The 16600-nt window shown below is 32.8% G+C and overlaps 2 protein-coding genes across 3 annotated transcripts; both read right to left on the reverse strand.

The window, feature by feature from the left end:
• Positions 1–4135: 4135 nt before the first annotated feature.
• On the reverse strand, positions 4136–6497 carry LOC140864844 (uncharacterized). The gene is made up of 3 exons (XM_073269230.1): positions 6413–6497; positions 4986–5324; positions 4136–4806 (listed from the first exon to the last, which is right to left on the reverse strand). The coding sequence occupies exons 1-3, from the start codon at positions 6495–6497 to the stop codon at positions 4136–4138; spliced, it is 1095 nt and encodes a 364-aa protein (XP_073125331.1).
• Positions 6498–10527: 4030 nt separating this feature from the next.
• Positions 10528–14098, reverse strand: LOC140874164 (probable receptor-like protein kinase At5g18500). 2 transcript variants are annotated; one of them, XM_073277449.1, is made up of 8 exons: positions 13708–14098; positions 12663–13328; positions 12462–12566; positions 12216–12338; positions 11962–12132; positions 11682–11811; positions 11206–11418; positions 10528–11082 (listed from the first exon to the last, which is right to left on the reverse strand). In XM_073277449.1, exons 2-8 carry the CDS (start codon positions 13307–13309, stop codon positions 11017–11019), a joined length of 1455 nt encoding a protein of 484 aa, XP_073133550.1. In that variant the 5' UTR covers positions 13310–13328; positions 13708–14098; the 3' UTR covers positions 10528–11016. The 2 variants fall into 2 exon arrangements, with proteins under 2 accessions (XP_073133550.1, XP_073133547.1); XM_073277446.1 differs by having other exon boundaries at positions 10528–11103.
• Positions 14099–16600: the final 2502 nt, after the last annotated feature.

Raw genomic sequence — 16600 nt, forward strand, 5'->3', positions numbered from 1 at the left:
TTTGTTTTATAATTTTATATTTAATTGAGTAAAATAATTAATTTTATTTAAATAACTATGAAAATTATATATAATTATTTTATCATAATATTTGTCATACACGAAATATATTTTAATATTAAATTGTATTATAACATTAAGAGCATTTTAGTCATTTTTTAGCCAGAAAGGGGTGTATGCTACAGATTTAGAATCGTAAGGGACTTCTAGCTCAAAAAAATTTCATAGGGGGTTATCAGCAAACATGCGATTTCACATGGGTGATATATGCAATTTCCCGTAAATATTTTCATCATCTTATGAAAATTCGATTGTTTCAACTGGATAAAATTCAATAGTGTATAATTTTTCTAAAATTTTAACTTTGTATTCTTTTCACTACGTTTTGGACATTCGTTTGCATAATATCTTTCTTCATTGCACAACCAACATGTGCAATTCTTTTCTTTACCTTTTGCACATGGTGATTTTTTGTTATCAAATTTCTTATAAAATTTTCTTCTATAAGGTTTTCTGAAAAATAAGGAATAAATTTCCTATTAAATGATTTATAAGGTTTATTAAATTTATTTTGATTCTGTCGTTTTAGATGTTTGTGTAATATGTTTGTTTTACAACCATATTCTTTTACTGTGAATTCCATTTTGTCACAACAAAGTTTATTGCTTTGTTTATAGGATTTGGAGATTTTTTTATTTAGTGTTACTTCATGAAATTTCTTTGTTATTATATATTTGATAAATTTAATAGTTCCTCCTAATGTTTTGGCGTAAGAGTTAGTTAAGAATTCATCTTTATTGTTTATTAGTATATTAGGTATTTTTATTAAAAATACTTAATTTATAATGTTCCTTTTTGTCATCGTCTATTAGCTGATAATAGTTTAGGGGAAATTGCATATATCACCCTTGTGAAATTCCATGTTAGCTAATAACCCCCTGTGAAATTTTTTTAAGCTAATAACCCCTTGTGATTCTAGATTTGTAGCATACACATCTTTTTCAGCTAAAAAATGACGAAAATACCCCTACATAAAATAAATGATAAATTAAATAGTTCATAAAAGTCAAGGGCATTTTCGTCATTTTTTAGCCAGAAGGGGTGTGTATGCTACAAATCTAGAATCATAGGGGGTTATTAGCTTAAAAAAATTTCACAGGGGATTATTAGCTAACACGGGATTTCACAAGAGTGATATATGCAATTTACCCAATAGTTTATTTCATAATCACATATTGATTCTTCTAAATAGCATAAATTACAAAGTTTTACATTATCCAGGATAAAAATTTATCTATTTTGTTCTATGTTTTTGGCTATTAAATTAGCATCATTGTTTGATACTCATAAAAATTTCTGGTGCAAGACATCAACAAATAGTTTAAAATATCGATGTCTTGTCATTCTTTGTGGTAGATTAGTTATTACCTAAAAATTCTTGGTACAAGACATCAACAAATAGTTTAAAATATTGATCTCATGTCATTCCTTGTGGTAGATTAGTTATTACTAGGTTTCAGCCCAAGTTCTTACTGCTCCTATGAAAGTCATTTTTATTATTCCATGAGTTAATACATAGAGATGTCAAAACGGGTCAGCGGTGCGGGCCGGCCCACAACCCGTCGTAACCCACCATTAGGCGGGCCGACCCACCTTTTAGGCGTGAACCCGTTAACATTTATTTTTTAAATAAAAATTAAATATATTATTATTTATAATATCATAAATATATTATAGATACATATCTATTTATTTATATGAAATATATATATACAATATGTTTATATATATTTTAATATATATACTATATAAATATATATAATATTATAGGAAAAATTGCATATATCACCCCTGTGATATCCCGGGTTCGCTGATAACTCCCTGTGTAATTTTTTTGAGCTAAAAATCCCCTGTGTTTCCGGATCGGTAGCACACGCACCCTTCCCGCCATGGTTTGTAGTACACGCGCTATGAGATGCGAATATTGAAGTTTTTTTATAAAAAAAGTCTAAAATACCCTTAGATAATTGATATATGTGAATGTATTGTATCTCGTCTCTTTCACTCATCTGTTCTTCTCTCGGCTTCTCTTGTGGAATATTTAGGGAAGATGGAATCAAAGGTTGATGTGAGGTATCCTCAAACTCCATGGTGTAAGTGCAACGTTAAGGCTCATATTCGAGTTGTCCAAACTGAGAAACCATCCAAAGGACGACTGTATTATTGTTGCTCTTTTCAGAAATGTGGGTATTTTCGTTGGTGTGTCCCTGAAAGTGTAGGTGGTGTTGAGGTGTCATCTGAGATAGGAAGTGGGCAGCCATCGTCTGAGATGGGAAGTGGGCAGCCATCGGCATCAATGCCATGTCCAACAAGCGAAAGATCGGGGAGTGGGCAGCCATCAGCTTCGATTCCAAGCCCGACTACCAAAAATTTGCATGACAGTGGCAATGAAGATGTGATATTGGAATTCAAGCTTCTAAAGGTTCGATCCTACCACCAATGTAGCTGCAGGTGTTGATAAAGTTCTGTAAGAGTCCTTTGGGTTCCTTTTGTTATGTTCATGTAATTTGGGGATTATGCAATTTGGGGCTTTTATGCTATATTGTTAAGAAGTTTAAGAAGTTTTCTGTAATTTGTGGCTTTATGCCATATTGTTAAGAAGTTTTCTGTAATTTGTGGCTTTATGCCATATTGTTAAGAAGTTTAATGAATTATGAAGTTATGTTGAATGTATTTTACTGTAATTCGATGTTAATGTTGTAATTCAATGCATTTTCTAATAGAATGAACTCTAATTCTATTGGAATATGAAGATTCAATACATAATTCATTGATCAAAATGAAAGTTCAATGCATCAAAGTAAATAACAAAATGAAGGTTCATTAACTTAGTGCAACCATTCATAAATTTAGTACATCCATTCATTTAACAAAAGTACACAAAATAAAGGTTGCAATTGTACTTGAATCACAAAAGTTCATAAAATCAGTCTTTCTTATAAAGCAAGTCCAGCCCTTTCTCTTGCTCTCCTTTTGATTTTTTTTTTCCAAAACAGCTGATATTGTGGTTTTCTTCACTCTTGCATTTGCACTTACAGTTGCGAATTCATTTCCCATTGCAGTAGATGTTGCATTTTCACTTGCATTAGCATGGCCACTTGCACTTGCATTTGCATTTGCACTTGCACTTGCACTTGCGGTACCACTTGCACTGGCATTAGCATTAAAATCATATGAACCCGATGATGTTGTGCCATTGAGGATTGTGGTGGTTGTGTAGCTAATGGTGGTTGCTGTGAATTTGAAGCCGAAGATGGTTGAAGTGAATTTTCAGGAACTGTGCTCCTTTGTGATGAGGTCGTATGTTGGGCACCTGTGCCTCTATTGTTCCTTGTTATGGATTCAGGAACTGTGCTCCTTTGTGATGAGGCCGCATGTTGGGCACTTGTGCCTCTATTGTTCCTTGTTATGGAGGTGGCCTAATAAAATTTAAGGTTAGAAATTTATAAACGTAAATATTGAATTTTAAATGTTACCTCCTTGGATCTTGTTTGCTTTCTCCCTGTTCTTTGATTCCTTGATGAAGTTGTGCTCTAGTTCATAATTAACATATTTAGTAAACTATCATCAATTACATATGCATGCATAAAAAAATAAAAACTGTTCATACCCGTCTAGGATTTGTGCAGCTGCCTATATTATGGCCTGTTTGTAAATAATTAGAGCATGTGTGAGTCAGCCCTTGTCTTGTCGATGTGTTTTTCACCTCATCTGCCCCTCTTTTCCTTTTTTTCTTAGGCCTCCCAGATCTTTTCTTCACTTCTGGTGGCTGGAGTGACTCATAGGTTGTCTTGCAATAATAATCTTCACTTGGTACTGTGTGGATCATGTGAGAATATGTCCTCAAGTAAGCATCTCTTTTGTAGTATTGGTGAACAAACTCCGAAATTTGAAGTCTATGCTCCCTAATTGCTGCAGAAGCATGTGAACATGGATATCCACACAACTGAAATATCCCACAACTGCATTCTTTTTTTTATCCAAATCAACAATATACTGTCCATTCGGATTTTGAACCTGGTACTCCATCCCTCCACAAAAGAGTGCATGTGAATTTCTGCCCTTTTCTTCATACTCATTCACTTTTTTTGACTATATTTGGACACACCTCGCCTACATACTTTTCAATTCCTTTCTTCTTCACCTGAATTCTGATCATTAGTTTTGTTCTAATCCACTCCAACATAGAGATTATAGGCATGTCTCTTGCTTCCAAAATATAGCTATTAAATGATTCAGTCATATTATTGACAATAAAATCACAAAAGGATGAAATAGGGAAGTGAGACCTGGCCCAATGAGCTGGAGGGATTTTGCTTAACCATTCAGCAGCAGTTTCATAATCTGGACTGGTCTTTGGATCGGCTGTTTCAATTCTTTTCATCCAGATTGTGAAGTCATTCTTGTTTGTTGTGTTTGCTGCTCCCCACAACAGCCCCTTCAAGTCCACACCAGGATGCTTTTTTGAAAAATTTTGGTACAAATGGCGTAAACAAAACCTATGTTCACAATCTGGTGCAAGCTCACTAAGTGCCTCTAATAGCCTTTTTTGTCTATCAGTGATGAATGTCCACCTACCCTCTCCAATATCCTCCAACAACTCATTGATGAACCATCTCCAGTTATCATAATTCTCCACTTGTACCACTGCCATTGAGATTGGGAAAATATTTTCATTCCCATCTCTTCCAACCGCTACTAAGAGTTGCCCACCATAAGTAGTTTTCAAAAAACATCCATCAAGACCTATAACAGATCGACAACCAGCTAAAAATCCAAACTTCAATGCCGACTAAAATAAATTCTCTGAAATGTAGGAACATCAAATGAAAGATCTCTTCTTAATATGAGTTTACTACCTGGGTTTTATTTTCTAACAGTCTCACAATAATCCCATAGTTTTAAATATTGAGCCTTAATCCTACCTTTCAATTTCTCTAGAGCCGCTTTCTTGGCTCTGTATACCTTGTATTTGTTAACCTCAACACGACATTTTCTAATGATAGTCCTCCTAAGCTTTTCCACTAGAATACTAGGATTTTCGATTACAATCATTTCAATTCTTTTTGCCAAATACTTATAGGTGGCAAATTTGTTGGTAGTGGCCCTAACACATGAATGCTTTCCAGTAAGTGTTTTTACCTGAAATGTTGGTCCTCCCATGACCAAACTAGCATGTAATCTCCATTCACATCCAGCCTTACACGCAGCAGTGCCCCTACTTTTCTCATTCTTTATAAACAACAACTCCACTCCTGCCCTAACTGTCCAATCGGTAAGAACGCTCCTAAACTCAGTCACATCTTTAAAACTTACCAGATTAAGTTACGAAATACAAGTCTTGAAGATGAGCAATTAATTGACCTCCTGGTGTCCGATTGAAAGTTCAGCAGTTCATATGTTTAGGGTTTGGCTGAGAGAAAGGGAAGAAAATGAAAGATATCAGTGATGGCAGAGAGGAAGGGAAGAAAAATGAGTGATATAGGTGACAAATCTTATTATTTATGTAGGGGTAATTTTGGCATTTTTATTTTTAATTTGACTAAAAATTAAGTTGGGGAGTGTGTGCTACCGATCCGAAAACATAGGGGGGTTTTAGCACAAAAAAATTACACAGGGGGTTATCAGCGAACCCGGGATATCACAGGGGTGATATATGCAATTTTTCCAATATTATACGATATATACTGTACAAAAAAAAATTATACATAAATATAATCTACGGTATATTACTGTATATAATATATTGTATATCTAAAATATATATGCCATATATATAATATAATATATTATATAGAGATACTGTATATATTAATATACACTATATATAATATATTATATATTATTTTATATTATATATATAATATATATATATATATATATATGGGGCGGGTTCACATAAACCCAGGACGCGACCCGAATCCGTGTCCGGACCCGTTGACTTAGACCCATCCCGACCCGAAACTCGTTGACCGGGTTTCAACCGCCCCATCTGGGCCGGGTCCCTAGTGTGTATTGGTCCAACAAGAAGGGAAAAAATAAACCATTTCATAAAATAAGAAGAATCGGGAGGAAATAAATCGATTTGTCCTCGTCGTTGCCACAGTCTTTGGTTCACTGACATCCAAGCACTTCTTTTCCCGGGCCATGACGGGGAAAGATTTAAAAATATGACCTTCAAATAACCTTCAATTATTATATTATAAAAATATCCTTCTTAAATAAATTATTAAAACATCTTTATTCATAAATTCAACCATTAAAATTTAAAACCATATTTTTCATTCAAATATTAGTCCGTAAACTCTACCTCACAACCCATCTCGTAAACCCTTTAATAGTCTTCATAAACCATTTTCATTCTTCATGTGACCATCTTCTTCCACCATTCTTCCATATCTTTCTCCAGAAAATATGTTTTGCACTCCAGTGGCCATCTTCTTTCTCCCACAACCATCTTTTTAGAGTGTCCATCTTCTTCACCATCACATGACCATTGCTACTTCCAATATCCAATGAAAGAGTTTTTGTAAGTTTGTTTACCTATTTTGCAAAAAAAGTTGTGAAATTCGTTTGTAATAGTTTCTGAGTTGTAATGTTTTGTATGATTTGAAGATATATGTGATTTTTCATATATCAATTTGAAACATATGTGATATGCCCTAGATTAGCAACAACTAGTTTGACAATTAAAATTGAAATGCAAATACGTTTGAGCATTGTTAATTTAGGGCTTCCAAGGGAGGGTCCAGTTATATTTGAAATTTTGAACTCTTTTGTTTTCAAAATTAGTAATAATGAACAGATCAAAAATCGAAGAAATGTTTGAAGAAATTTTACTCGGTCATGTTCGACAATTATCAGCTCTTTCTACATAGAAGCTTACAAAAAGAAAAGTAGAGGAAAAATATGTATACCTAGCTTGTGAATGGAGAAAAGAAATCACACAAGGTGAATGAAAATCAGAAGAGAAGAAAAGAAGACCATCACAGAATATGCATACAAACTTGAAAAAAATTAGGAAAAAAATATTTTTTCTTAGCTTGTGAATGGAACCAAGAAAAGAAATTACGTTGAGTGGATGAAAGTGAAAAGAGAAGAAGAAATCAAAGGGTTTGAAGAAGAGAAGAAAACGTATCAACTGGTGAAAAACATAGAAAATAGTAGGAGAGAGAGCCAACGTACACGTTAAATTTGAATTTGACCAATCACATTAATTAGAATATATAATTATTTATTATTTTATTTTTCATAAAGTACAATTTGTTAATTCTAAATTAAAATTAATGTATTTTTAATCGAAATGAAGGTCATGGACCTAAAAAAAAAAAATTAAGGTCAATTGACCAAAATTGAAGATCAAATAAGGTCATTTTTTTTTAAATGGCCCACCATGGCAGCGACGACGTCTGCGATGGCTCAACACCTCTGCTGACGATGTAACAACATATGATTTTTTTATAAACCTAAAAAAGGAAGATTTAAATAGACCTCCCTCAAATTTTATTTCATTAAATAACCATCTAATTACAATTACCCGTTGTGGGTCAATTTAATTAATATCCTTAAGTTGACATTTTTTTAAAATAATAGACCTTGAGAAATTAAATTTGGGTAAATAACCTTCAATTGTATAGATAGAAAAATATATTAGGGTTAATCAAAATTGACCATTGATTAGCCTGAATCAATATTTATTCTTGAATCATCAATTGAATCATATTCTAAATCGGATTCACTTAATTCCTCAAAGTAATAAATATTTTCATCATCTGATGAAAATTCGATTGTTTCAACTGGATAAAATTCAATAGTGTGTCATTCTTCTAAAAGTTTAACTTTTTTTTTCTTTTCACTACGTTTTGGACATTCGTTTGCATAATGTCTTTCTTCATTGCACAACCAGCATGTGCAATTTTTTTCTTTATCTTTTGGACAAGGTGGTTTTTTGTTATCAAATTTCTTATAAAATTTTCTTCTATAATGTTTTCTGAAAAAAATTATTTTCTTATAAGAAATGAATTTCCTATTAAATTATTTATAAGGTTTATCTTACTACTGAATCTCGTAAACTGAAGAAATACTTACTTCAATTCTGTGAGTTCTAGATATCTTTTCTTTTATCTTATCTTATTATTCTTTCTGACTTCTTCTTCAATTATATCTATTCTCATTGTTCTGTAATCACTGAATCAACTTATACCTGAGCTGCTCTTCTTCTTGATCAAAATCTTTATCAATTATTCTGATTTTTATTTTGTTTCTGTCACTCTAGATGTTTGTGTGGTATGTTTGTTTTACAACCATATTCTTTTACTGTAAATTCTATTTTATCACAACAAAGTTTATTGTTTTGTTTGTAGGATTTGGATATTCTTTTATTTAGTGTTACTTCATGACATTTCTTTGTTATTATATCTTTGATAAATTTAATAACTCCTCATAATGTTTTGACGTAAGATCTAGTTAAGAATTCATCTTTATTGTTTATTGGTATATTATGTATTTTATTAAAAATACTTAATTTATAATGTTCCTTTTTATCAGCGTCTATTAGCTGATAATAGTTTATTTCATAATCACAGATAAATTCTTCTAAATAGAATAAATTACAAAGTTTGACATTATCCAGGATAAAAAATTGCTCTATTTTGTTCTATGTTTTTGGCTACTAAATTAGCATCATTGTTTGATACTCCTAAAAATTCCTGGTACAAGGCTTCAACAAATAGTTTAAAATATCGATGTCTTGTCATTCTTTGTGGTAGATTAATTATTACTAGGTTTTCAGCTCAAGTTCTTACTGCTCCTACCAATGTAATTTTTATCATTCCATGAGTTAATACTTGTATCTTCTCACTTTTATCTAATTATGTTAATTGGATTTGTACTGATAGTTCATTTGCCCAATGATATATCCTTGATTTTCTTTCTTTAGTAGTAGAACACCCTAAATCTAGAATGTTTTGTTTTGCAAATCCTGATGTTTTTGATTCTCTAAGAATATCTCTAACATCTTTATATGTTCCAGAGTATTGATCTTTATTGTATTCGAATCCTTCATTTTTGGTTCCACTACCACGCCCCCTACATTCATCCTTAGAGTTACTTGTGGTCTAGAATCATCTGCTGATTCTGTTTCTAAGATATTCATATCTCTATATTGTTCTGATTCCTGGTGTAAATGATACAGTTCTTCTGTATTAATTCATATTTGTTCATAATCAGATTGATCTGTTTCACTAAACATCTTAATACTTAGTTTTTCCATAAATGAGAGGATTTCTATACCATGATTCAATTTTGAATGGTGGTTCTTCTTCCAATTTCCCTTTCCCTTTATCCTTTGGAAAAACTTTCTTAAGATAGCTTAATATTTTCTTACTAAATCTTTCTTGTTCTATTATTAATCTGGTCGTAGCTAAATCAATGTATTCTCTGAGATTTTTCTCTAACTCTTGTATTGTTAGATTAATCTTATTAATTTTGTTTTCTAATTCTTCTAGTTCGTTTTCTAATTTTATTAAAGATGTCATTATGATGAAGTTGATTCATTAATAATAGCTCGTTTAATTTTAAGAATATTTTAGTTCATTGTTCCATTATTCTCTAGTATATCTTCATCATTTTTAGCAAATGATAATGATCTTCTCGGTAATGCAGATGAATGTTTCTTCAGTTGAAGATCATCTGAACTCCATTGTTTGTTAGAATTTATTTCTTCAATGAATACTTTATTGGGTGTTCAACCCTTGTGATGTCCTGAAAGATCGTTGAAATCTCGATCATTTTTTTAGATTGTGAGTTGTGCTAATGCACACTGTTCGATATTGCTAATCCAACAACATAATGTATGTTGATTGGTGCATTTTTTGATCTCATTAGATCCTTTATTTTAAAATGATATTCGAGTGTTAAAACTCTGTTAATATCTTTATCTTGTATATATACTGAGAATTGTGAATATAAATAAAATTAAAGTTTTGAATAACATAAATTTCATGTAATTATTGCCAATTTAGAATCTTCATAGTTGTTTATTCATTTATCTCTTATAACAATTTCAATTGGTAAATCAATTCCTTCCTAAAATCAAATCTTGACGCGAGTAATGTCAATCTCAAAAGCAACACATAACCGCGTGTGTAACTCTTGTTATGCATATTGCATAACTCTATGGCAAAACAAGTATTCTTCATACCTTAATGATATATTAGTAAACCTTGACAAGGGAATAAGGCGATAGATGCATACACACAAAATATTAGTAGATACAACTTTGTATATAGTAAATTCATGTGTGAAGTATAATAGAAAGTAACTTTATTTAAACTCGATTTTGAATTTCAAAAAAAAAAATATTATTTTGTTTTCTTTTAAAAACGATGAAATCATGGATATGATCGAGTTTTAGGATCAAAATCTAGATCACTAACAACGACCACAAGAGCAAAAATTTCACCGGTATATTCTATTTTCAATGTGCAGGCGTGCGTATTCACAATACATTCGATATAAACACAATACATTGTGTCATAAAGTACACATTTTATTTATACGAGTGAATCATAAGAATTTAGATTTCGATTTTATTCCATCAAGGGAGAGCTCATATGAAGTCCTTTCAAAACGGAACTGCACAAATTCTAAGTATAGTGGCCCTTCAAATCCATACTCACAGGCTCAAAGAGATGGAAAAACACTGTGATCCTCCTGATAGTCGGCGAGTCCGACTATTAATGAAGGAATCCTTCGTGCTGAGATGTATATATCAGTATCTTTCGATTTTAATAAATCGTTCTCATATCGTATGTATATTTCTTTTCTAAGGAAAAAAAACACCCTTTAGCTAATTTCGTTGTATCTTGAATTCACTTGGCACTTCATGGCTTTCCAGCTATACTAATGTATATATATTGTATCCAACCTCAACTTGGAATCGTCTCACGTGTTGCATCAGTATCTGTGTATTTGCTCTCCATCCGAGGATGGTCTGAAGGATTCCTTCGCCTTCTTACGACCCTGAAGCAGAACACGAAAACGCTGCATATGAAACAACCTCTGAAAGATGGATTCAGGTGGTTTTCTTGTTTTAGTTAAATTCTATCTCGAATAAAAAACCAGAGAGAAAGAAACTAAGCGGACCTCTCTCGGTACAGGGTATTCCTCTGACTCGAGCATGCGGACCACTTGACTCATTGGAGGTCTTTGTTCGACATTGGGATCGACACACCTCAAGGCAGTCAAAAGAGCTCGTTTAAAGGCAGATTTAGATGGCCTGTTGTATATATTTGGATCAAGCACTTCCTCAGAACGCTTCGCCCCAACCATCATCTTTATCCAATCAACCAGATTTTTCTGCTTTGCAAGATCATCAACAGAGTGATTATGAAAAGAGAACCAGTTCAATAATGTGCAACAAGTGAATCTAAGTCTCGAGAGTTGGGATGCCAGTGAAAATAACTTGGAAATATTTACAAAATCAGTTGGCATCAGGCTCTGGTTCTAGCATGAAAGCGAAAGGATAGTTGAATTTGTGTGCTATTCTCCTCCACATTTGATACCAGAATCAGAGCTTTGCATAAATTCAAAGACTATTATTACAAACTAAAACTATATACCTCAGGCAAAGGTCGACTGTCATCTACTGGTTCTCTTCCAGTTATCGCTTCCAAAAGCAAAACCCCGAAGCTATAAACATCACTCTTTTCATTTAGGAAGCCACTGCTAGCATATTCTGGTGCTACGTATCTATATAAGAGAGGCAAATACGAAACGAGAAGGGGAAATATGAGAATTTTAAGATTACAAAACCAATATCCGGCCCAACATCTTTTGAAGAGCTAACAATTTACAAACAAGTCCAAGATAAAGAATAAGTGGATCCGGAATAAAACTCACCCGAAAGTTCCCATAACTCTTGTGATAATGTGAGTTTCTCCAGCACCAAGCAACTTGGCAAGGCCAAAATCAGATATTTTTGCACTAAAGTCGTCATCTATCAATATATTGCTTGACTTAATGTCACGATGAACCACCTTGGGATCAATCGCTTCGTGTAGGTAAGCTATTCTGCAACAGTCATGTCAGTTTACATCAATAAACAGATGGCTATGATCACCCAACTTTGGCAACATAAAGATATGTAAACTCACCCCTTGGCAGTGCCGAGTAGAATTTTCATTCGTCCCTCCCAAGTAAGGTATCCGTGCTGGGACATTGCTCCATGGAGCCATTGCTCTAGATTGCCATTATTTACATACTCATATACCAATAACCTATATGTGTGGCAAAATAGATGGAAAAAGGTAACTAATTACATATAATGGCCTATATGTTTTCTCTACCAATTTTGATTTGTTTTCTTGAAAGTAAAGATAGGAAGTGTGAAAGAATAATACCTATGAGTACCTTCGATACAATAACCCAAAAGTCGAACCAAGTTTTTATGCCGAACATGACCAATAGCCTCTACTTCCACCCTAAATTCTTTCTCAGCTTGCCCTCTACAATTTAAACATCACATGGTCATCAATGCCTAAAGAAAGCACGTAAGAAAATTCTCTCTTACTAAGCTGAATAAAATCCATAAACCGACTCACAAATTGTTGAGTAGCCTTTTCACTGCCACAACAGTACCATTGGTCAGTTGGCCCCGATAGACAACTCCGTATCCGCCCTCACCAATGACATTTTCTTTTGAAAACTTATTGGTTGCTATTTCAAGATCCCTTAGCGTAAACCAGTGACCCCAATCGAGCTGCGAGAGCTCAGGGAGGCCTGCTAGAGGGGACGGTATGGTAATAGGATGCGAGGACGGCTGGTTTACTGCCAGAGAACCCTGCTTCTCCACAGATTCAAATGGAGCATCATCTTTCACTGTGAAGGTAAATGAACCTGAGTGACCACTACCATCTCCATTACTTTCCTTCCCATTGATAAAATGAGCTATAAGCTTATCAGAATCATTTTCATGAAACTTTTCTCCAATGGAGAAGGAATCTCTTTCAGGATCAAAATGGTTAGTTGAATTCTGGTCCATTCTTATCTCTTTGATTTCCTTGGACAAATTTGGTATCCGGCTAACTGGAATTTTGTTCCCTGTCCTAAATTTCTTACGCGCTACAAAACACCATAGCAGCAAAAGAACAAGTACAGCAAAGATGCAGAAGAAGATGCCCACTAAAGCCCACACCTTCAGATGAAAGATTTGAGTTTCCTTGGACAAACCGGAATTATAGGAACCCATTTTCTTGACTTCAAAAGGACTGCCACAAAAAATAAAGATGATCAAGAAACAGAACCACCTTACACAATGGGCGTCATTTCTTCCAGGATTATCAACGGTCAACAATATTAGTAAAACAAATGATCCACTCTTCCTCTAAAAACAAAAAAAAAACAAAAACAAAAAAGAAAGACCCTCTCTTGTTCAAGAAGAATACACAAAGTGAGATTAGTCGCATAGAATAAATCAAAGGACAAAGCTTGCCATTTTCTGTTATCAAGTATAAGATTGAGCAAACGCAACCAAATCTAACAGAGGAACATCGAACAAACAATCGTTAACTATCCTCACATAGCTCTCTGATCACATCATTTTCACCAAGAAAACAATGGGAAATGCCAAAAAGATTCGAACTTTACCTTTGATTTGATGGGATGGAGATATATTAAATATTTGCCTCCTCCCAGAATCCTATTTCATCCAAACTCAAAATCCGATATATCTGAAATCTTTGTCCAATGTCCATAACCCAATGATCTCCTCAAACAAACAGGCTCATAACTCTATGGAATGATCTCCTCGGTTTTGAATGTTTTACTAATATAATATATAATGTCAAGTGGATGTAAATATAGATATCATAGTACCATTATTGATTGAAATAATGATGAAGGGTCTTGAAGAAGACGAAGAGATTACTTTATTGTATTTTTCTTGAAATGCCAGAGAAAAACTTGTTTTGAAGTTGAAGTAATATCGCAGAAAGCACATGGAATTCTGGGAAATACAGAGAACGAGGCGTTGGGTAATAAGAAGGCATGGGCTTTTCAGTGGTTGGTAATACCTTACGCTCACCTCAGTTGTTGAAATAATAATAATAATAATAATAATAATAATAATCATAATATTGTGTTATAATATTGAAATAATCTCAGTAATCTATATTTAATTATGTAACTAATAATTGTTAGTAAAGACATGTTTTTTATATATTAGACTTTTTTTTGTTGAAATGGTCCTAAATGGCCAAAATAATTCCAATTATTAACTAATAATTAATAAACTCAAACATACCAAACCATTTGAAATTATTTTTAAAGATCAAATTATTGGATTATTTTTGTAAATTAGATACAATTTTTTTAAAGAAAAAAAATGTGCAACTCAAATGATCTATTACATATTCTTGACGTATACTAAAAGAATAAAAGGATAATTTTATTAATATTATCAAATATAGATTTATGTTTATTTTATAATAATTAAATAAATAAATTTATCAAAAAAAATTATTATTAGATTAATTTTTGTTATGAATATGCAAATGAATAATCAATATGTTAGATCTTTTAGTTTTGATGAAAACAAACATGTAATTATTTTTAGTTTCAAGCCAAATTTTAGTGTATTAATAGGTGTTAGACAACAAGCCCGAGGCATACATATGAGAAAGCTCTCCAGAAGCTCATCGAGTTGTTTTTATAACTGACCTTCAGACTGTTAAGTCAAAACTCTATCCGACCGTTTCGTTATCTAATTGATCATATCACAGTATTTGAAAAAAGTCCTTCAAAAATAAATCTTCCAGTGACTCGCTTCGGGATCACCTACTAAATATTATTAAGCATGCAGTTCAATCTCAAAACACAATAATCCATAAAACAGCGAAAATAAAGTCTTACAACCAACCAATCGGCGGAATATAACCGGCCATAAAACCAACGATGAAACATTGTTTATACAACCTCATCAAAACAATACTGAAATATCCTCAATAAAAACCTGATAATAGAAACAAACATCAACCACGGAACTGCTGCAACCTCAACGACCGCTACCTCCTGGTTCGTTCAACCTAAGTATTGTCTCGTGAAATGGGGTGTCCAAGACAACACCGAATACGTGAAAACAACACCCAGTACGAAAATATGAGTATACACATGCTATGAATGTCAATGCAAATATACAGGCACCGAAAACCTATCACGGTAAAAGCTCTTGTTCAATCAAGTGACGTCATGATATGTAGCACACTAGACCGTCGGATCAGGAGGTGACTTACACACCAGGAATACATCTGTGGATATCGATGACCTGATCCTGCACCAACAGATCCAACCATCCACTCAAGAACTCGGAATTTAGCAACCTCACTACGGGTTATATCAAGATACAGTACATAAGTATGAGTATTCATTTTTATGTAGTATTGTGTTGTTATTTGTTGTATACTATGAGTTTCAACTTAAGGGATGGCTAAGTACTAATTAAGATTGAAGTAGGTTTTATAGAAGCAGTTGTAAAAACAAAGTTTTCTATTGATTAATTTCCTTTTTGGTGGAACAAGTGAATAAAAAATAGTCGAAATAAAAATTAAATGTATCAAAATAAAATTTAAAAACTTAGTAGAATAAAATTGCTTGTGTCATCTACTTTACTCTTTTTTTTATCTTATAGCTTATCTTATTGACTTCTCTAGTCCATTTGAGTTTATAGTATCGATAACAAATGCTAGATAGTTTTTGTACTTTTCAAGTAGTCTTGCCCCTTGAGAAAAAATATAATATAGCTAAAAAATATATCAAGACGGCTCAAAAAAAAATTAAATTTTAAATATGCAATCGTTTCCAACAAGTGGTATCAAAGCATGTTTTTCTCGACTTCTTATATACATACTCAAATGGCTTCTTTCAAATAAGATCTCAATGTTCTCAAAAAAAGATTGTGATGATTGAAAAATTCGTATGTAGGAACATCTCTTCTACCCAAGATGATGATATATTATATGTCATCACAGACGATCCAATGAAAATTCTCAAAGCAAACACTGTCATAGCCATAACTGATGAGGACCTCAGAAGGTTGAAAAACATAGTTACATGGATCCGAGTGGACAGCTGTAAATAAAAAGGTCAACTTGGATAATATGGTCGAGGTATATATAATAGTACTTAAGGGTGTTCATTCAAACCGAACCGAACCGAAAATTCGGTTAACCGAACCGAATTTCACCGAAGATTCGAACCGAAATTCGAACATAATTTCACACTTCGGTTCGGTTAAACCCAAAATATTTTTTATTTTTCGGTTCGGTTTTCGGTTTAACCAAATTTTTATTTATTTATTTATTTAATTTATATTTATTTATTAATAAAAACAAATAAATTAAAAATGAATTAAAATATTAAAAACCAATTAAAAATAATTAAAACAAGTGTTTGGTTTGGTTCGTTGAATCGAGCAGAAAAAACGGAAGCGAACCGAAAACCCAAATTTTAAAAAACTGAAAACCAAAAACCAAACCAAATTTTG

Source organism: Henckelia pumila, chromosome 1 (genome assembly GCF_033568475.1).
Source record: "Henckelia pumila isolate YLH828 chromosome 1, ASM3356847v2, whole genome shotgun sequence".
NCBI classification, from domain to species: domain Eukaryota; kingdom Viridiplantae; phylum Streptophyta; class Magnoliopsida; order Lamiales; family Gesneriaceae; genus Henckelia; species Henckelia pumila.